The sequence below is a fragment of the Topomyia yanbarensis genome, chromosome 2 (assembly GCF_030247195.1).
Source record: "Topomyia yanbarensis strain Yona2022 chromosome 2, ASM3024719v1, whole genome shotgun sequence".
NCBI lineage: Eukaryota > Metazoa > Arthropoda > Insecta > Diptera > Culicidae > Topomyia > Topomyia yanbarensis.
The window spans coordinates 145,116,570-145,140,169 of NC_080671.1; the positions used below are offsets into that span (position 1 = coordinate 145,116,570).

General features: G+C 37.8%; 1 protein-coding gene across 1 annotated transcript in view; it reads right to left on the bottom strand.

Moving 5' to 3' along the window:
- Positions 1 to 23,600, bottom strand: part of LOC131679830 (probable serine/threonine-protein kinase roco5) — a 567,409-nt gene that overhangs the window by 283,699 nt on the left and 260,110 nt on the right. The window contains exon 4 of the mRNA XM_058960578.1: positions 7,188 to 7,418. Within this exon, the coding sequence (XP_058816561.1) occupies positions 7,237 to 7,418 (182 nt within the window). The 3' untranslated portion in view covers positions 7,188 to 7,236. The remainder of the gene's footprint in view (positions 1 to 7,187; positions 7,419 to 23,600) is intronic.

Below are 23,600 nucleotides of genomic sequence, written 5' to 3' on the forward strand. Positions count from 1 at the left end.
GAAAATGAATGTAGCATGAATATGAAGTTCCAGCACAAATACATACAACTTGCCGTGCTTTTTTCAGCGATATTTATTGTAATTTTACACATTGATTGGAAATTACAGTTTCATTAAACGGCAAACCAATGCTCTTGAATGTATTTTTAATCGCATATTGCTGTAAAATAAATGACATGTAATATTACACGAACGAAAGTGTAAAATCACATGCTTTGTGATGCTCTCATTGAGTCCATCGAATTCAACTTAATTTTCAATCAAATTTTTGATTCAAGCTTTGTATGTTTACATTCGTATTGATTTACATGTCGTTTAATTTTCATTATTTTTTGGTGTGTGACTTCTTCCTTCTGCCACCCAACAAGGCACCCGTATGCCAGTATTGGGCTAACAATTGTTGTGTAGATCCACCGTACTGTACTTGTACTGTACTTGAGTCCCCAAGATTTGCCGAAAGCCCAACTATATTGGCCGAAGGCCATGAAAGCTTTCTTGATTCTGAAATCATTGTGAGCTGTCCAATTAAGTTTTGAGTCAAGATTTATTCCAACGTACTTAACTTGATCTTCGATAATAATTTCAGAGTCAAAGAACTGCAATGGACGAGCTCCGGTAGTAATCCTTCGTTGCGTGAAAAGCACCATTGAAGTTTTATTTGGATTAGTTGATAATCCAACATGAAGACACCATTGCTCAACAACACATAAGGCTTGTTGCATCGAATCAAAAAATGTGTTAATGCAAATACCGGTGATCATTATATGATAATCATCTGAGAAACCAAGCTCATTAAGTTTCCTCAACAAGCCATCGGCGACAAGGTTCCATAGAAGTGGTGACAGCACACCACCTTAAGGACATCCGCAGACACTCAGTTTCCTTACTTATTTATTTCAATTACACAGATGTCGGTTGCTAAGCATTGCGTGTATCCGGTTCGTGTTATATGAAGGTACTCCACGACCTCGTGCTGATTCCAAGAAAGATTCGAAAGACACGTTGTCAAAAGCACCTTAAATGTCAAGAAAAACTTCTAAGCTTGATTGCAATAGCTTTTTCAATGTTGTAGACAACATTGTGTAACAGGGTGGTACTAGACTTCCCCCGCTGTTATGAATGTTATATTGCATGCAGCGGGTGCTCGCCCAAGCTAACATCCCCAATATAGCTGTCGATCAAACGTTCCACTGATTTGAAAAGGAAGGATGTCGGACTAATCAGTCCAAAGCTCTTTGCCTCTTCATAAGTGACGCGGCCACCTTTGGTAATGAATTTGAAAGTTATTTTCCGCCACGCTAATGGAATGTGTCCCGCTGCAAATTACAAGTAAGAACCTTTTTCAAAATATGCATGAAGTGTTCATATCCTTTTCGTAGTTAAACTGGAATGATTCCATCCTTTCCCGGAGACTTATATGGAGCAAAACTTTCAATCGCCTATTTGGTCGGTGTTTAGTCAGACCGGACTAAGAGACAAAATATTGATTTCGAGAAAAACGAGTTTAAAGTTTGAATCGCTGCATCCTTTACATTATAATAGGAAAATTATTTTTGCCATAAATCCTGTTTATTGTTACATATTTAAAATCTGGCAAAGGTTCAATGTAGCTGACGAAATTCTTTATCCAGTGCTATCATTTTCTCATTTTTCGATGATTTGCGACTTAGTCCGGTCTGACTTAACACCGACCATTTGATCGATTCGGTTGTCACAATTCTAGGAGTAAATGCCCAAGAATCAGAACTACCTGAAAAGAACTCAGGGGTAGTCGTAGGTGATGTCTCCGTACAGCCTGGAAAGTGTGTGTCAAAAAGACAGTTGAGTACTTCATCTTCGTCAGACGAGTATTCACCATTAGCAGTTCTAATTGAACTGACATGAAAGTCTTTCGATTTCGAAAGTAACTTATTTCATCTACTAGTCTCGTTGAGACTTGAGACATTTGTGCAGAGGCTTTCCAACCACTTCGCTCAGGGGATCGAAGGGCATTTCTGTATGCTTTGCGAGCCAATTTAAATGCCTCTGACCCGTCCCTGCGTCTGCGATTCCAAGCTCTTCTACATAATTTTTTGAGTCGAACAAGTTCGGTATTCCACCAAGGTGTTCCTCTAGAAGCACGCATAACTCGAAGCGGACAAGCCTCTTGGTATGCTGCTACTATGAGTGAGCTTGTTTTATCCCCGACCTCATCCAAGTCACTTGGAGATTCAATCGTCGGAAGATACTCATACAACCTAGTCGCCATGCATTCTTCGTAGAGGTCCCAGTTCGTAGATGTGGGATTACGATATGTGATGATATCTAGGGAGACGTATAAATGATCAAAGACGATGTACTTATGATCAGATAACGACGGTTCGAGCTCGTTTGGTACGAGCCAGTTTGCCAACTCATGTGTAATACCGTCAGAGCAGAGAGTTACTTGGGCGGTTTCCTGCATTAAGAATGTGCAGATTTGTACTACTTAAGTATTTCATCAATTTGGTGCCTCTCAAATTGATATCTGAGCTCCCACAAATTATGTGGTGAGCATTTGCATCACTGCCGATTATGAGGGAAAACCCATTTCTGTCACAGTATGATACAACCCTTTTGATATCATCAGAAGGTGATGTTTCATTATGCGGCAAATATGCCGAACAATAGACGTGTTTCTTGTTTGTGTTGTCAACAGTAATAGTTACCATGACAGCACAAATATCGCGAGTTGTGAGTTCGGATATAAGACATACGTCAATAGCACTATTCGCAAGTATACATGCACGAGGTATTTCGTGTGGATTTGTCTTGCCATTTTTGTTGAAAGCTACGAAGACGGGGTTCCAACATAGAAGTTTCCTTTATAGAAGTTTCCTTTATGGAAATACGATTCTTGAACCTATGGAAGCTGGCAAACCAGCAACCAACACTACCAATAACGAAACAAATGCCGATGGAGAAGGATTCACAGCAGCTACCCGCAAGCACAAGAAACAAATAAGAACATCCCACCGATGACACGGACGTTAGCGAAAACGCGAGTTGTGGCTGGAAACGCAGCTAATATTTCACCGCCAAGAAAGGGGATCTTTACACGCAGCGCTAAAAAGACCCGATAGACAGGCAGTTGGAAAGCTAATTTTTATTTTTACATATTGTAAACAGCATAACGGCTAGTTATGCTAACGCATTGAGCCGTATCAAACAAACAAAAAGGAAACAAATGTATCTGAGTGCCTAAGATGATTTCGCTTGAGATTCGGGTCGTTGTTTTTTTTCATTTACCAAAATCAAACGAAAATGAGGAGACAGCGACACTACTTTCTAAAGCACCAGAACTGTGCGAAAACGAAAATGAGGCAAGGGCCTAGGACAAAGCATAGTGTAATTTCAATTTCAATATTTACTTCGTTTTCGCTTTGAGATTGAGAGCGACATTAGTCCCTTCGATATTGAACATAGTGCTGAGTGAACGAAAATAAATTATAAACGTTATCACTAGTTTACAGCATTTCTGAACTAAATAAGCTGGTGGTCATTTTCAATGCAAAATCGTGCGCTGATTCTGAAAATGAAGGCCAAAAAATTCACAGTAGAACAGTTTTCGAATTTCAGTAAAAAAATGAATTTCGCCTTTAAAATTAAAAGTGCGATCAGAAAAATCCAAATACCTTCGGTTGTAGTGCATCGATATGAAATATTATAATGTTGAATTAAAGGTAATTGAATGCACTTTCGATCGTTAAACATTTTGTTTTAGTGTGAATACTGGTTCTGGCGTTATTTACGAATCTATTGAACTTTTTCTTGACTTTTCGTCATTTTTTGAAGAAAAATGAGCGATTGGTCAAGATAATGCAATCCAAAAAAATATATTTTTATGGGAAATTAAAGCCTACTAATAACCAATGAAAATAAGCACTTATTAGTTTAAATCGGATGCAAATTGTGAAAGTTATTCAATTTTTTGCAGAATAGAGATTTTTGAGTTTCTCTGGGTCAACTTATTGAACCGTCTCGATTCCAATTTTTTCTAGGCTTTGTTTCATAATATAATCTCTGTCAGAATTCTGTTAAACAAGTAATTGGAGGAATATTGAATGATTTTAATGTGGGGTAATATTCGAACTCGTTCATCCAAATGATTCAAGACTTCTTAAAACAATAAGTTCAGGCTCAGTGGAGTAATGTCATAAAAAATTGGCATTAAAAAATACGCATAATGTTCAGGTGTGTCATACAGAATCGCATATGTTCAAGAAACGTAAACTGCACGCTCCACATCGCCTGAATACATACATCGGAAGCTTATGACGGTGCAAAATGTTAAATTCGGACACTGGCTTCACGAATGATGACTTATCCACCTATTTCGTCATGTTTTGTTCTACTAACAATTTTCTTTACGTTATTAAAACGTCTTGAAGTTAATAATTTGAAACTATATGGGATTCACATTGGTTTCTATGATGTACCGATTTTACTGTACTGGTTCACAAAATTTCAGTATACTACAATATATTGCGTAAAACATCCAAGTGCAATTACAAAATATTCTACGTTCTTCAAATCATTCTGAAGTTCAGATTTTGAGATTTTAAATCTAAAATAAAAGTATTCGATGTCCTACATACTTTCAAAACGCGAACTGCTAGATGTTCTGCGAAGGATAATAAATTAAAAGTTTTACAAATTATTAATTTTATAATAATTGACGTATGTAGTATCACATATTTCTACGGATTCGTATAGTTTGTATTAACATTGTACAAAATCCAGTTGAGCTGCTAGCGTTTCAAAAAACGAATTTTATGACGTGTGAGGATTTAGTTTATAACGAGTTTTGTATCATAAGAGTGTTATTTTATGTAATACGTGTAAATATTACACGCAGTATTGCATACCAATCATTCAATGACATAATTTCATTGAGCATGAAATTATAGTTATCAGAAGTCTTGAATCATTTGGATAAACGAGTTCGAATATTACACCACATTAAAATCATTCAATATTCCTCCAATTACTTGTTTAGCAGAATTCTGACAGACAGTCTCTCATATATTATGAAACAAAGCTTAGAAAAAATTGGAATCGAGACGGTTCAATAAGTTGACCCAGAGAAACTCAAAAATCTCTATTCTACAAAAATTGAATAACTTTCACAATTTTCACCCGATTTAAAGTAATAAGTGCTTATTTTCATTGGTTATTAGTAGGCTTTAATTTCCCATAAAAATATATTTTTTAGGATTGCATTATCTTGCCCAAAATATTGACCAAACGCTCATTTTCCTTCAAAAAATGACGAAAAATCAAGAAAAAGTTCAATAGATTCGTAAATAACGCCAGAACCAGTAGTCGCACTAAAACAAAATGTTCTAATGATCGAAAGTGTATTCAATTACCTTTTATTCAACATATATTTCATATCGATGCACTACAACCGAAGGAATTTCGATTTTACTGATCGCAGTTTTTATTTTACAGTTGAAACTTATTTTATACTGTAACACGAAAACTGTTCTACTGTAAATTTTTTTGACCTCATTTTCGGATTCAGCACGAAATTTTACATCAGAAATGATGTTCGAATATTAAAGTTCAAATTTTTATTTTTATTTTGTAAACTAGTGTATTTACTTGTCGTTGTTCGATTTCGTGGAATTACGAGCTAGCGATGATATTGGACGACTGATGCACTATTGGTGTGCATATTTCCCGTGTTTGCTGCGTTCTATTTGAAGTTCTATGATGCACATTGCTATAATTTCATTTCATGAAAATTACAATGAGAATCAAAATTACTGGTTTAAAATTAACAATGGAATTTTCGTATTGCCATAGGAAAACTCATGACTCGAAAGAAGAAGCCGGATTTGTATATATTGTTTTTCTTTGTATGTATTTAGTAATGAAGAAGGCAGCAAAAAGACGAAGGTGAATCCAGTGGGTTTCATCGTTCGTTGAAAGGTTATGAGAATTTTAGGCCCTGGTTTCGACACATTCATATACAGTAACATAAAGTTAGAAAACCAACTATTTAATTTACTTGTAAGCTTACGTAGTCATGAAATAAGGTTTACTAGAATACCAGTTTGCAGTGTGCAGTGTCTCATTACAAAGTTATGAGTTGATTTACTTTGAATAAATGTGTATGAAAAGGATTGATAGATCCAAGAAAGCAGTTTAAGGACATGCGAATAGAATCACGAGGTAGCAGCTAAAATGGCTGCCGTCGTTTTTGCTTCTTCTTTTTATTTCATCGTCAAAATCAAAACATTGCATTGGCGCGTAAGACAAAATCGTTTGTAACTTAAATATCTTATCTCAGACTGCTTAGAAATTGTATCACTGTATGTAAGCATGTTAGCACTTGCAGATGAATAGATTCTATTTCCGGAATTTTAATTCGTTTGGGAAATTTGTACCTTTTCATTTTTCAAAACAAATGAAACACGTGGTACAAAATTTATTCGGCTGATTGCTGAACGATACGCTTGTATGAGTGCCGTCTCCTATCGGTATAGTACGTCTGAGCCGCATACAGATGTTGAACGTAAGCCGAACATGCCCGAACATAATCGAATCTTTGTTGTGATTTTGGCACCGCTTCTCCTTAAGAGTGTACGCTTTTCTTGGACTAAGGAGTGATATCTAGCCTGTACTCTGAAGTAAAGCAGTGATTGAGCAATTCTGGCCAAAATTAGTTAGGCTAAAACAGGTTCAAGCTATCTTCAAAGTGGAATAGAGCAATAAAGAACATTTTCTCACACGAAAATATTTTTAAAACTCGAAGGAGTGTTATATCATAGCAGATGACCTCGTTCAAATCCCGAAAGATAAATAATCTTGAATTTGAAACGTTTTTTCGGTTCATTGGGGCTAAAAAACCATCACGTTTAATTCGTACCAAAAATTCATATAAACGTTCTCTATTCGCACTCTAGTGTCCAGTCTCGATAATTCCAGAATGTACCGAAACCAGTCGCCATCAACCCCAAACTGTCAAGAAACGTTATTCAACGCCAAATGATACAACTCCTTGCGACACGCGAAAATCCTCACCCTACAAAAATGCCCAATCTTCTAGGCTTGATACAACAGAAACCTCATAATAACCCATTTTCATTCGAATACCCCACGGTGCGATGGCTGCTGGATGGCTTCCAGATCGCCGTAATTATTATTCAACACCGGCTTACGGAAGGTAGTTATTGTGATTGTTGGCTTATTGTTGTTACTGCTATTGATTCATCCAATATTTACGGCCCGATACATCGCCCGCCCCAAACCCAACTTCCTCGTAAGCATCGAAACGTCGGCTGTCCGGATCGTGATGCTGCCGTTCCACTTTTTCGAGAGCGCGCGATCGTTGCCACCATTTCTTGCGTCGAAAACGCGCAAATAGAGGAAGGTTGGCTTCGCCGTAATACCTGGAAGGAGAAAGAGAGAAGAGAAAAACGTTAATAAAGTAATTGTTTGAAAATATCATCTCTGGCTAATGTTCGCGGTAGGAAATTGATTTGATTACATAATAATGATTTGTGCAGCAATTTATAATTGATGTTGGATTATTATTGCATATTCATTGATTTTTGATTATCAGTAATGTTGGATCGATGGGCGAGTGGTCCGCTCAGGATAATTCATGCCACATGTTACGAACGGTAATTGCTCTGCGTTACCACCACCGCCAGATCTTTGAAAAGTCTGCAATCTTCTGATCATCAAACATTCCAAATGAACCCGTGTAATGACCGGAATTCAGAGCTTCGGGCAAACATTCTTCCACGTCTATCTCAGCTGTGTAGGCACAAGATAAATTCCCACTAACGAACCTCTAACAATCGATATCAATAACAGAAATTAGTCATCAACTGACAGAATCGAACCACCCTCGAAGTCGCCACGGAATGGATCACATCGACTCGAAACTTCGTTCCGAAACAAGGCTCCAAATTGGAAGCCAGAATTGAAATTGAAACTGCGGCTGCCGCAACTCATAACTGAAGCGAGCGACGACGAACTGGATTGATGACAGTCATCACGAATGCGGCTTCCAATAATCAATGTTGCAGCGCGGTTGGCTGGCTTAGTGCGGGATGCTTTTAGATTTATGTAACTCCTATTCACTAATGCCGAAAGGGGTCGTGATTCGGTCATAATTGCCAAGTTGGGTTCGATTATTCGCGGCTCTGATTGCACGGGTTTTTGATAATTGGAGAGCTTTCGTTGCGCTTAGCCGTGATGGGGAGAATAAATTGAAAATATGGAAAACCGGCTGTCATAATTTAAATCGGTTTTAACGCTGATGACACCAATAGTTTAGAAAGTGATAGAGTTTAGTAGAATATGGACAGGAAAAGATATTTCATCCAAGTTTAAACAGTGTGCAAGTATATTTATGTAAATTATGCTATATATCTCCTTAGGAAAACTCCAGGAAGACTGAGATATTTTTCGCAATGATTAGTGAGCTGACTCATATTACTGGTAGACATGTATACCGTGAGAATTGGATTAAATTGGCTCAATTTGCAGTTCCTAACGATTAGTAATAATGGTGCAGGCCAAATTGCTTTGTTCAATCACTAGCTATTGCGAGTCCAACGGTATTCGAAATATGTTGCTCACTGTGAGGTTATTTTCAGAAAAACTCGATGAAAAATCGCGTTGAACTAGCGTATTATCAAAAGCTGCACTTTCAGTTCTAGTTCTCAGATCGTCATTAAAATTTGATTATACTTTAATAATGATATGTACTTAAAAATACGCAATATTTTTTGTCCATTTTTTGGTCCAGCGCATATATAGTCCCCAAAAGACGAATTTCGCGCCAACTCGAACAAATGTTGGCAGCACCCTCTCAGATTTTAATGAAACTTTCTGTACATGAAGACTGTCACAAAAAGCCAGATTGGAGAAGTAGGCGTCGACTAAGTAGGACGTCAAAATTAATCGATCGTGATTTTTTCTCCAAAGAAAATTTTAATATTGTACAAAGTGTGGTAAAAATATTATATTGAGTTGGATTATGTCCTGTTTGGCTCCGGATCCGAAAGATGAAGCTTGTAGTCCCTGTGTGTTTCAAATTTCGTCGCTGTTGTGCTATCTTATAACAAACGCCATTTTGGGGTAAACTGAGTTAGATATGCCACATTACATTATCTAGGGATTGGCTCAAGTTATATTGAAGTTTTAGACGGTTTTATGTGTGAAAATGTCTGAGGAACACAATGGCATAAACATTTTTGAAAGAAAATTATACGAGTTGTGAAAAAACACAGTTTTAGTTTTGAACTGGAAATAAAATATATTTGGCAACACTGTAATCAAGAATAATCATTTTTTCTAGATTCCCTGACTCATTTCCTTTAAAATGCATTTCACCGAATGTTTATAGACCATATGAACCCAAAGATATGAATAAAAGTTAAAAAGTGATGATTTTTTTCTATGGAAAATTTTCCATGCACGATTATGACACGTCATACAACTTTTGTCATCAATACACGCCTATGACACGTGTGAGTGCGACTTTTATTTACATTCATAGTAAAAACTCGCAACCGATCTTCGTAATATTTGAGAGATTAATGCAGAACAGATAGAAGCATCAATTGTCTTCTTTGGATTGTTTATACCATTTATAAGTTTCAAGATATTCAATCTCAAACTTTAAAAATCGTTTTTCTCGAAATGTGCTAAATGGCGCTTGTCATAAGATAGCACAACAGCGACGATTTGCCAACGGTTGTAAGCCATGGATCTGTAGAAAAATTGAAGGGAGCAGCAAAATTAGTTTCCACATTGAATGGAGGGAATTCCGTTCAGAAGGTTTGACCGAGTCAAGTATCCATCACAGGCTTCGGTGAAAAGGTGGGAAAGATTTAGTTTATCGTTCATGATTTACATCAAGAAGATAATCGGAGACAAAGTAAGTTCAAAAATCCATTCCAAATATATTAAAAAATGTGTAAGAAAGTATAGACAGTTTGGTTATATCTCGCTGCGTATAGTCATCTATACACTTTACACACATGGACAATTGCTTTTAAACTGAACCGTTTTTTGTTTACGTGTTTAGACGAAAATTTCGGAAGAAACCTGATTTTTAACGGGGGTTTAGTTCCTTTATTCAGAAACCACAGCGGTGTGCGCTTTCACAGTAGGGCTTCTAGAGTAAGGGAATTATGGGTAAAACCGACACCCCGCAACTTCCCTAGAAATAAAGTATTTAATCATTTCATGATGACACTTTACTATTTGGACGATTTTGTAGAGTATTTGAAGACAAATTGGATTTACGTTAGTACACCGAATGTCATAAACAAAACATATGACAGCAGCGTTCTTACTCGTCTGCATGTTAGATTTTGTTGGTAGATGTTAAGGTTTAAACCGAACAAAAGCTTTTCAAATCACCAGTTTTTTCAGTACCTATTATTATCGGCCTTTCCAGTGATCAACTGGGTGCATTGAAGATGATTTTGAGAAATTCAATATTTTTTATAGCTTTAAAAAAAATCGTTGCTTTGTAAAATTTGTAGGCGAACGTCTACAATTTTTCAGGATCCCTATTGGCTGTGTATATGTGGACTAGACTAGACTAGACTAGACAAAAATTAAATACCGGTGGCGGGCCAACTTGTCCAACCGCACGCTAGGGCTCTGTATATGACCCAGTGAAATTGAAAGCCACTTTATTAGTAGGAAAATTGTGTGGATAACATCATGTATTTTGATGACGCTTCTCATAGTGTAGAGCATCAGGATGGAGATCTTGGAATGCAAAAGGATTGTTTTTTTCTTGTTTTATTAATAATATAAAAATAATAATTTAATAGCTCAATTCTTGACAAATATCTGATTGAGGCTCAAAGGCCGGATGTCGGAATTCACTTTCAGGAAAAGTTCTGAAGGAACCGTTATTACCCAAGCACGATGCATAACAGTCAACGAAAGAGCAAACTTTTCTCTTTTGTATGCTGTCAACGATTGTATTCGGGGATTAGCGGTTCGTCCGGAATTGTCCTCCAGGGTGAATTTTGACAGTTGAGCCCTAATCATAAACCTAATCATATGTTTGTCAAGAATTTTAAGATGAAAGTGTAATGAGCGAGTAAAGGCGCTTTATCCTAGGCATATTAGCCAGGGCAAGGTGTAAATACCTCTGTCCTATCCCAAAGGACGAAAGGAGTGACATTAACCTTCTTAGCAAAGTCACTCCCAACGATTTATCATATCCCCTTCAAACGGAAACGGTTGGTACGGTTGTCCTCGTTTCTTCCTCCGTTGAGATTCGAAATGATTCGTTAATTCATTAATTGAATAATTTAATTACCGTTTAATTTTGAAACATCTTTAAACCCAACTCTGCACAGTAGGCCTGGCCGTTTTAATATTTGCGACATATGGAAATATGCTTCAAATATTAATATTGACAAGAAAAACACTACAGAATAACTGCAGTATTTTCCAGGATGCTTTTCAATACTGGCTGTGTAAGGGTTAGAATAGAATAGAATAGAAATAGAATAGAATAGAATAGAATGAAGACTTTGTCACAAAAAGTCACTTTGCATACTTTGTTTTTCCAAAAATCTAGCCTGACTTTTGAAAAGGGCCAAACTTTTTTCCCAATATTTCTCAAAAGGCTCTAGTCTAAAAATGACAAGTCCTATAAAAAATGTTGTAGGAGTGATTTTCACAAAATTAGCCAAATTTTGGAATAAAAATATTGAAAAAAAATTTCATTGACTCCTACACTAAAAAAAAAACGATTTTAAAAATTTAAAGTAGATTTACAAAAAAAACCCATTTTTGATTTGGATGAAATTTTGTTTCAAGATAGATAATTATGTTCCCTACCTACCATCAAAATTAAAGTTATTTGAAAAAAACTTTTCCTTGTCCAAACTGAATTTTTTTCAGTGTATTTTTATCGAAAACTTAACCAATGAAAGTCATAATCATCTCAGGATCCATTTTCCCAGCTGCTAGTTGCCTGATACATGCAAAAAGTATCAGTAACGAATTTGGTATAGTTCTGCTCGCGACTATGGAAATACCATAACAACTCCCCGAGAGTTACATAACTGGGCAGTTGAACAAACTGATAAAAATATCACAAAATTAATTTTCTGCTACATATTCACTGAACAGTACAACAAAATGTCAGAAGAACTCGAGGAGCTGTATAAAAACGTCAAAACAATATCTGAAACTCAAAAATTCCACAGTTTTGTGCCTATTCCTGGTGGCAAAGTAGAGATGGAAAGGTATCCTAATTCAGAAGATGAACCAAAAATATTTTCCTTGTATATAAATAATAAAAATAAATAAATAATTATGTAAAATTCAAATGAAAGAAATGTCAAGAAAGTTTGAATTTACGTAAAGGAATAAAGCAATGATTTCATTACATCAAACTTATAATATTTTGGTAGCACATTTTGTCAGTGAAATAAACAAGCATAAGTTCATAAAAATAAATTGATAATTGGCGGAGTTATGGCTTTTTTCCCGAAACCCTTTTTTATTTAATAGGTTTGCGGTGATCACGATTGAAGACCAATAGATCATCTAAAATCCCAAAATTCAAAACATTTCATTAGTATATGAGTATTCCTGGTACCTCAGTGATTAGTTGAATAAATAATAATTTTTTCCTGCATTCGAGAAGGCTTTTAGTTTTAAGCTGTTTTAAGCTCTAAAAATTGTATTAAAAAATTCTTATCCATGAAGCAAAAATTTATTAATAAAAAAGGAATCGTTAAAGTACGAGAAAAACTAATTACGATCAATCGAAAAAAAAAATTAAGAAAATTGATTGAGTAGTTTTTCAGCAATCGTGATCACGGAAAAACCATTTTTAGTATGACGACATTTCGAGATAATCGAGTTTAAAATTTCAAATTACTACTGCTTTTGGTAGACGAAGTGCGCTTGGAAGCGCTGTTACTTTCCATCTATTTCTTGGATCTCTATAAAAATTTGGAAAAACATTCTCAAGGAGTTGTACTTTCAGATAAAGTAATAAAAAAAAATCGATTTTATGAAAAAAGAAAAAGTATTTACCCCTTAATAAAAATATGCTTAGTTGCTAAATTGGAAAATATCTTCTCACAAACTGAGTTTTATTGTATTCCGAGATGATTATGACTTTCATTGGTTTAGAAATACACTGAAGAAAAAAATTCAATTTGGACAAGGAAAAGTTTTTTTTTTCAAATAACTTTTTTCCTCAAAAGTTCCCAACTTGAATTTTTGACGGTAGGTAGGTAACATAATTATCTATCTTGGAACAAAATTTCATCCAAATCAAAAATGGTTTTTTTTTGTAAATCGACTTTAATTTTTGTAAATCGATTTATTTTAGTGTAGAAGTCAATGAAGAATTTTTGCAATATTTTCATTCGAAAATTTGACTAAATTTGTGAAAACCACTCCTACAACATTTTTTTGTAGGATTTGTCATTTTTAGACTATAGCTATTTGAAAATATTGGTAAAAAAAAGTTTGGCCCTTTTCAAAAGACATACTAGATCATTTTTGGAAAAACAAAGTATGCAAAGTGGCTTTTCGTGACAAAGTCTTCATGTACAGAAAGTTTCAATAAAATCTGAGAGGGTGCTGCCAACTCTGAATACGATTTAGCGCAAAATTCGTCAAAAGGAAATTAAGTTTTTCCATGTATAATGCATTGAACGAATAAATATTTTATTCACAAAGTATTAGTAATAAGTGGATTGTCTATCACTGTGTTTAAAGGTATTTTTTTTTTGCTTTACCTTTGATTTGATTTGACTTTCGAAAAATCTCGCGATGTTGTCCCATGTTAATTTGATCTATATATTTTCCGAAGAGGGAGTTCTAACAGTTATAAGAAATATATCATCACACTGCACAGTGGAAGAAATCCGACCAAAAAGTCAATTAATTGGAAGCCGCTGAAAAAGTATGACAATAAATACACCAAAAGTTGCGGAAATAAAATGCAATCTTTTTTTTCCTTTTTTATTTCGACTATGTTAGTCACATTTTCTTTTTTACATTTTAACGACATTCAATTAGCTAGAGATTAAAGGAAAGGGAAAGGTGATTCGTAGTTATACTGCTTAAGCTCGACCCTCATTAACAGAAGACAAAGATTAAGCCCGCACGTTATTAAGCCTGTTCCAATAACCCTGCCACTTCTAGTTTTCCGATCTGTTTACTTCACATCCTTGCTCTCACTTGTGTACTATGGCTCTAATTTTCATAACTTTCCCTACCCAGTAATCTCTAGCTAATTGAATGTCGTTAAAATGTAAAAAAATAAAATGCAATCAAATTTGTTCACCGCACGCACTTGTGACCGGAGATATGGGGCTTCTAAGATCTGGAACATAGACGGTTTTCATTAAATTCAGAAGCCGCAGTAAAAGTACAAAGAATTGTACTCTATTGTATTAGAGATGGGCGCGTACGAGTAATTTTACCCTATACCATATACCCATAGGAATTCAGGTTTTATTATCATCTGGTACGGGTCGGGTTGGGTACTTAAAAAAATATTTCTTCGAGCTGTGGTTCGGGACGTGTTTTTTTCGAAATATTTCGAATTTACCCGGCACAAGTGCGTGCGATGAACTAATTTGATTGCATCTTAATTGCTAGAGCTTTCCGCAACTTTGAAGGCATAATTCTTTGAACTTTTCCAGCGGCTTCTGAATTAGGCCTCAGATTTGATGACTACCGGTAATGTTCCGGATTTTCAAAGTCCAATATCTCCGGTCACAGTTGCGTGCGGTGTACAAATTTGATTGCACTTAATTTCTTAAAAAATTCCGCAACTTTTGGTGTATTAGGGACCATTCATAAATTACGTAACGCTTTCAGGAGGGGGGAGGGGGTACAACAAGTTGTGACATGTTGTGACATAGGAGGGAGGGGGAGTTAGCTAGATCGTTACGTATCAGGAATCAGGAATCAGAATATATTGGCTCAAATGGCACGTTCCCCGTACATAGCTAGATCGTTACGTAACATGTTCTCACCGAAGAAAAAAAAATTTCTAGGAATTTGTTACGTAACAGGGGAGGGGGGGATGAAGAAATTTGTGACAATTTGTCACATGGGAGGAGGGGGAGTCAATTTTGGGCAATTTTTGCGTTACGTAATTTATGAATGGTCCCTTATTGTCATACTTTTTCAGCGGCTTCCAATTAATTGCCTTTTTGGTCGGATTTCTTCCACTGTGCACTGTTAGGTGGATTAAATGTGTTTTTTAATTCAGAAGCTTCCTAATACACAGGACTCAAATGATCTATAGGCGGCTCCATTCGCTTTTTGAGATTATCACTCCGTTAGGAATAATTAATTTAAATTGCTAACAAACACTTCTTAATTGAAAATTCGACACCGGTTGTGATTTTTATGGGACAGAGCCGTAGAAAAATCAACCATTTCACACCCAATTTATCCTAACCAAATCGAGAAAAAAACGCATAAATTCAACTCACGATGTTCGCATGAATTCAACATCAGCACAAAAGACACCAATATTCGGCTCAGAATAATTGTCAGCGATTCATTAATTCAATTGCTTCATCCATTCAATTTGACCAACGTGAAATTCTTGTCCACGAGAACGGCGCTTTCCAGTGTAATTCATGCACGCCCAGCTTGTCGCTTCTGCCACGAATGCAAAAAAAAACACACACCGACTTCCCGCTAGCTTCAACCCGGCTCCATCGCACAATTGGAATTTTATTCAAATTTAATTCCATTATAAGCATTACTCTCTATGTAGCTAGTCAATTCTGCACCACGGGGCAGGCCTGCCACCCTTTTCGGAATGGACGTGATATTAGACTTTTTCAGTTTTAATTGGCATTTCTCCCACTCTGTACAAACACAATCAGCTTGTTACTGTGAGTGTGGCACTGAGTCAAGTGTCATCTTCTTTTACTTCACACACACTGAAACACACATACATATAAGGATGCTCAAAGCGTCGGAAGACACATTCGAACTGGGTGGAAAATGCAACTTGAATGAAAAAGTCATTCTTTTCCTGCATATTCTTGGTAACTGAGAGTTGGGGGCGACAGTTTAAGCTTCGCAGTAAAACTGACTGAGCTGGGCGAATAACATTGTGTAAGGTAAAATGCTTCACAAGAATGAGTATAGTGCGAACTCGGACAATGAATATGGAGGAAAAAACACCGCGAAGAATAGCTGCAGTTTTCATCTAATTAACGATCTGTTGCTATGTCTGCAGAATGTCTACTATGGTTCTGTTTTGTTTGTTTTGCCTACCGTATGGAGCAGCGGTTTTCAACGTTTTTCGTGCCACGGACCCCTTAGAAATCACTCTGGGTTGCTGCGGACCCCCACGGATGAACATCGAATTTGTATGCTATCAGTATTCAGTATGTTATTTTCAGTTTATTAGGAAACAAGAATTGAAATTTCAATCTGCGCTCAGCAAATATATGTTTCTACGCGGACCCCCAGCAACGACTTCCCCGGGTTGAGAATCACTGGTATGGAGGAAAGGCTAGATGAAATCGCTGCAAACCACGAATGCATAACCGAGAGAGGACCCGGAGGGCTGAGTTTCACATACCATTCGACTCAGTACGACTGTATCTGAACATGCATAATCTACCAGTAGGTTATCCGAAATATGTGCAACATTCTAATTTAATTACAAAATAATAAAATATTATGTTTATCTCATATCCTTCCAACAATTTTTCGGCAGCGGAATAAAGTACCTACTAGCTGGTAATGGAATTTAGACGATGGATATATTGAAGAAAATTGGCGATATTCCCCATAAACTTTTATTCTTAAAATATATCACCATTTTGTTATTCGGGAATGTAACAAAAATTGAAAAATGTTATAGAATCCTTTCAATTTAGTTGCACAATTCGCTTTATTCTCAGATGAACTGTAGCAAAATTTCACAGAACATCAGTGCATTCAATAAGTCATGAGTGGTGTTGGACAATACAATAGAAATTCAAAATTCTTCAATTATTTTTTTTCTCTGATAAATATTTTTCAGGTACACCAATTATTTTCTTAATATTTTTTTGTGAATAACTCGGAAATATAACATCTACATCACTTTTGCTTTATAATCAAACAAAAAGATATCTTAGCTGAAAAAATATGCCATCGTGAGTAGTTTTGTGACGATAGGATACAGCAGATCCGGTATCTTCATGCTGGAAGAAGGAAAGATCGTTAAATGAAAACTAAAGGAAACCGAAGCTCAAAATTGAGATAATTTTATGAAAGTCTTTTCGTACCTCAAGTTATAATCAAAGGCAAAGACTTTTGCATTGCTTCCATCTACATTCCTCCTAGAGCCTCGGTAGGGCACCGAACGCTTTGTAATATCATGGAATCTTTACCGGCACCGCGGCTAGTTCTGGGAGACTTTAACTAGCACGGTACGCTATGGGGCTGTCTTCATGATGATAATAGATCAACAGTAATCCAAGATCTTTGCGACAATTTCAACATGACCATCTTAAACACGGGAGAAATGACGCGGATTCCTACACCACCAGCAAGCGCGTTGGATTTATCGCTTTGCTCGACATCGCTACAGTTAGATTGCAGGTGGAAGGTGATCCCTGATTCCCACGGTAGCGAACATTTGCCTATCGTGATTTCAATTGCTAACGGTTCAAGATCATCGGAAACAATCAATGTCTCGTATGATCTCACACGGAACATTGATTGGAAGAGTTACGCGACCGCGATATCCGTTAACATCGAATCCACCCAAGAACTTCCTCCGGAGGAAGAGTACAGGTTTTTGGCTGGCTTGATTCTCGACAGTGCGAATAAAGCTCAGACTAAACCAGTACCCAGCGCGAATACCCATGGACGGTCACCCACCCTGTGGTGGAATAAAGAGTGCTCAGAGCTGTACGCGGAAAAGTCCACTGCATATAAGGCCTTCCGGGAAGACGGGTTACCTGCTAGCTATCAACAGTACGCGTCGTTAGAAAAGCGAATGAAGAGTCTAATGAAAGCCAAAAAACGCAGTTATTGGCGCCGGTTCGTCGACGGGTTAACGAGAGAAACAGCGATGAGCACTCTTTGGGGTACGGCTCGACGTATGCGTAACCGACACAGTACCAACGAGAACGTGGAATATTCAAACCGTTGGATATTCGCATTCGTAAAGAAGATCTGTCCGGACTCTGTCCCGGTACAGAAAACGTGCCGCGCCGCGTCTCCTCACGATACCGCGAACGAAACACCGTTTTCGATGGTGGAGTTGTCACTTGCTCTTTTATAATGCAACAATAACACCTTACGGTTAGACAGAATCAAATTTAACTTGCTGAAGAATCTGCCTGACCCTGCAAAAAGGCGCTTGTTGAATTTATTTAACAAGTTTCTTGAGGGTAATATTGTCCCTCATGACTGGAGGCAAGTAAAGGTCATCGCCATCCAAAAACCAGGAAAACCAGCCTCCGACCACAACTCATTTCGGCCGATTGCAATGCTGTCCTGTATTCGGAAGTTGTTCGAGAAAATGATCGCCTCGACAATTGGGTTGAAGTAAATGGCTTACTGTCAGATACACAATTTAGCTTCCGCAAAGGCAAAGGGACGAACGATTGCCTTGCGTTGCTTTCTACAGAAATCCAAATGGCCTATGCTAACAAAGAGCAGATGGCATCAGTCTTCTTGGATACTAAGGGGGCTTTTGACTCAGTTTCTATCAACATTCTGTCAGAGAAGCTGCACCAGCATGGTCTTTCACCTGTTTTAAATAACTTTTTGCTAAACCTGTTGTCTGAAAAGCACATGCACTTTTCGTATGACGATTTAACAACATCGCGATTTAGCTACATGGGTCTTCCCCAGGGCTCATGTCTAAGTCCCCTGCTCTACAATTTTTACGTGAATGACATTGACGATTGTCTTGCCAATTCATGCACGCTAAGGCAACTTGCAGAGGACGGGGTGGTCTCTGTTACAGGGCCCAAAGCTGCCGACTTGCAAGGACCATTACAAAATACCTTGGACAATTTGTCTGCTTGGGCTCTTCAGCTGGGTATTGAGTTCTCCACGGAGAAAACTGAGTTGGTTGTCTTTTCTAGGAAGCGTGAGCCGGCGCAACTCCAGCTTCTATTAATGGGTGCAACGATCAATCAGGTTTTCACATTTAAATATCTCGGGGTCGGGTTCGACTCTAAATGTACCTGGGGATGTCACATTAGGTATCTGAAACAGAAATGCCAACAAAGGATCAATTTTCTCTGGACAATAACTGGAACCTGGTGGGGTGCCCACCCAGGAGACTTGATCAGGTTATACCAAACAATTATATTGTCGGTGATGGAGCACGGGTGTTTCTGTTTCCGCTCCGCTGCGAACATACACTTCATCAAACTGGAGAGAATCCAGTATCGTTGCTTGCGCATTGCCTTGGGTTGCATGCACTCGACCTATACGATGAGTCTCGAATGGCTGGCGGGCGTTCTTCCGCTAAAAAATCGAATTTGGGAACTCTCATATCGATTGCTCATCCGATGCGACATTCTGAACCCGTTGGTGATTGAAAACTTCGAGAGGCTCGTCGAGCTTAATTCTCAAACCCGATTTATGGCCTTGTACTTCGACTACATGGCACAGAACATTAATCCTTCTTCGTATACTCCCAACCGTGTTCGTTTCCTAGATACTTCTGATTCTACTGTATTCTTCGACACATCCATGAAGGAAGAGATTCATGGAATCCCGGACCATATACGCCCGCAAGTGATCCCCAATATATTTTTAATAAATTCCGAGAAGTCGACTGTGACAAAATGTTTTACACTGATGGATCAAATCTCCATGGGTCCACTGGCTTCGGTATCTTCAACAATACTATCACCGCTTCATTCAAGCTCAATGATCCCGCTTCAGTTTACGTCGAGTTAGCTGCAATTCAGTACACCCTTGGGATCATCGACACTCTGCCCAAAGATCACTACTTCATCATTTCGGACAGTCTCAGCTCTATCGGGGCTCTTCGTGCGGTGAAGCCTAAAAAGCAATTCCCGTATTTTCTGGGGTAGATACGGGAGTCCTTGTGTACGTTATCTGAAAAATCTTATCAGATTACTTTTGTTTGGGTACCCCCTAATTGCTCTATCCCGGGCAATGAAAACAAAGATAAACTCAGGATTACTAGGTTCTATACCAACCACTAACAAATGATGGTACAGTAACCGTGAACCGGTGAACTGAATAATAGTATGCTTTTGCTGCCCCCTCGTTAATAGGCGTCGATAATATTTAGAATGCGTCGACAAAATGCTGTGGTTACGAATCAAATCAATGTAGTAAACAATCTTTTTATAAAAGAAACACGTTGTCTATATTGGCGTGTAAAATTATTATTATAGTCATACTGACTTCTAAAGGCCGGGACGCCCTCAAGAAAACCCTTAAAATGTATGGTTCTCAAATATTCAACCAAACTTGTACATGACCTGGCTCGTATTTAAAGTCGAAAAGGGGCGTGGGAATCAGAATAAATCGGCTCATTTTTTCACCAGATGAACCAGATTCATCGAGGGGTCGCATTTTGATGGTACATGGGAATCATCCGACCACTCTATCTTGAGTTTATCTTTGATGAAAAGGTCGACTCATTAGCAAAGGTGTGCGCATTAAATGGTAACATATACGAAAGACCAATCTGCTTCAACGATTTTTTTAGTATTTGTCGTCAGAGGACACTCAACAGTTGGAAAACCTCGTGGAGCAATGGTGAAGTTCGACGATGGCTACATTCCATTATCCCAAAGGTATCAACGAAGCCTTGGTTCAGGGGGATGGATGTGGGTCGGGATTTTATTCGTGTAATGTCCCGACTTATGTCCAACCACTACACCTTGGATGCGCATTTGCGGCGTATTGGGCTTGTGGAGAGTAGCCTGTACGCTTGTGACGAGGGCTATCACGACATCGAGCACGTTGTCTGGGTATGCGCCGGGTATTTGGACGCCAGGTCTCAGTTAAAGGATTCCCTTCGGGCCCGAGGTAGACCACCCAATGTCCCAGTTCGAGATATGCTGGCAAATCGCGATCTTCCGTATATGTCCCTTATTTATACTTTCATAAAAACGATGAATATCCCAATTTAGCCCTTCTCTTTTATTTCATGTTTTTAGAAATTTTTGTTTTGCCTTGTGGAACCGATCAGCTCCAGAGTGCCACTATGTAACCACCGTCGCCCTTACCACTACGCCTGCATAGAAGGAAACTGAAGCGAGAGTGACTCGAGGTCCAATGACTTTTGAGGATTCCCCGCGGGTCCGAAGAATACCATCCGCCAACCCGGTACTCGACGACTTACTAGACTGAGGCGCTAATTTGTTTCGCTGATCTCCCATTTGCCCGAAAGTTGCAAGTTTTACTCTTCTTTCCCTGTAACCATATACGCCTTCTCTTCCTGTCCTTGATACAACTGCTGCTACACTGGTGTGGAAATAAGCTCCCCTCTGAATATCATGATCAAGCATAAGTCTTCGTTAAAAAAATCAAATTTGTATTCTGTATCCCTAGTTTTAAGATAGCTGTAATTTTTACTCTTTATTGAAACTCTTGTCTCCCATCTTGTAAATAGAATTGTATCCCTAGTCTGTGAAATTTCTCATAAATATTTGTTCCCCCTTTTGTGTACTAAACTATATTGTTAGTTTTAAGATAACTGTAAAATATTTCGTAGAATACTATTACTCCCCCTCTTGTATATCAAACTTAATCCCTTGTTTTAAATTTTTTCATAAAAAAAATCTTTTGACCCTCTCTTGTATATAAAATCTTATTTCTAGTCTTAAAATAGTTGTAAACTTTTTTTTTCCTCTGTAAAAAAAAATTCAACATTGTAACCTCCTAGTTTTAAGATATCCAAAATGTAAAAACAAAAGAATTTGGCACCGCCAAGCTAACGCATTTGTGCCTATCAAATAATCGAAATGAATAAAAAAAATTACACATAACACCCGAGAGTAATGAAAGAAAATGTAAAACAATGTTGTGAATGCATTAGCATGGTTTTGAAAATAACCAGAGCATTTTTCACCTTCGATGACAGCCATGAAATAATTATCAATCCACAAAAAAAAAAAACAGATCAAACAGCACTTTGCAATTACAGCTCCCTGTCGCATCAGCTGCTCCAGTCATCTGCCTTACAGCAGTAAAAATCTGTTTCCCCTCGTTCTATATTCGCAGTAACCGGAGGGAGCCGCTATTCGTAACATTCACTGGCATTCAGTGCATTGTTTCCTACCGATGCTACCGATGCATTCCTCAGCACACCGCCTATTGCCAGTGTATGTAATTGTACACCTGACGAAGCTGCAGTATAGGTGTACCAACTAACCGACCAACCGAAGTATGTAGATACAGAATGTGATCCGAAAGAGGAAAGAACAACCCACATAATTTTCTTCACATGAACATTGTTTGATAGTCAACCTAAGTTCTGCTGGTTCCTTCCGTATGTTTTGAACTGTAGCTGATATTATTGCGGCAAGGGTCCGTGATAGTGATGAAAGAATAGCAACAGAGGATCCAGTTACTCTACGACGGTGGTGGCAAACGGGAAAAAAAGTGGTGCGGCATGAACCACTCTCGGCCTGAATCACCTGTTATAATAACTGTATATGTTTATATAAACGCCGGGTTGGACCAGTACCAGTACCACCACGGGTATTGCAATTCTATCGCCACCGTGGTAAGTAGCTAGACAGGCTCGAAGAAGGAGGCTGGTCCCGGTGAAAAAATACGCCGTTCGAGAGAACCGAGCAAAACATGGAAGATCCAGTGGGAAATGTGTAAAAAAGTAACCTCCTCGATATGCAACGTAAGAGGCGATTGGATGAGTGCTGCAGGCTGGCGATGATGGTACCGGTGCTTGTTTTTCTCGACTGACCTATATTTGCTGGCTGGAAGCTCGCGGTTTTTCCTCTCTCTCTATACATCTCCCCGTTACACTATTTATTCCGCTAATCGACTCGCGTCCGTTTGTTTTTTTCGCGTTTTCGCAGGATTCGCAGTTTTGTACAGCGGGAACTACGTCATTGGCACATCCGTTTTGAAGTGCATTAGAATGCACGAATGTGGTTAGAGAGATGCGATGAACACGATCGTTACATGAACTTAAAATATTTTGAGATGGAAAATTTTTAAAATCTTTGATTTTTATGTAATATGTAACCGCTTAAATTAGTTTTAGTCATTTAAGGTATTCTAAGTGAAAAAATATATCTTCTATCAACATTAATAAAAATCAATTTCTGTTGGTTAATTTTGAATCTAACTCTGTCAATCTCACATTGAAATTAAACTTCCAAAGTTTGATTCGTTGTTAGCTGTGAACTCATGTAATTTTCTTGCCGTTGTTTTTTATTTCGATACACCGGGGCTCAGGAATAAAACATAGTTATTAGACCAAACCGCATCTTATCCACTTCACATTCTATAGAAAAGATGAATTACTGTGTTTCATCTTATGGAAAAATTCCACAACGGACGGGGAGTAGCGCGGCTTGAAATAACGTTCTTGAAGTACCGAACATTATACAGCGGAA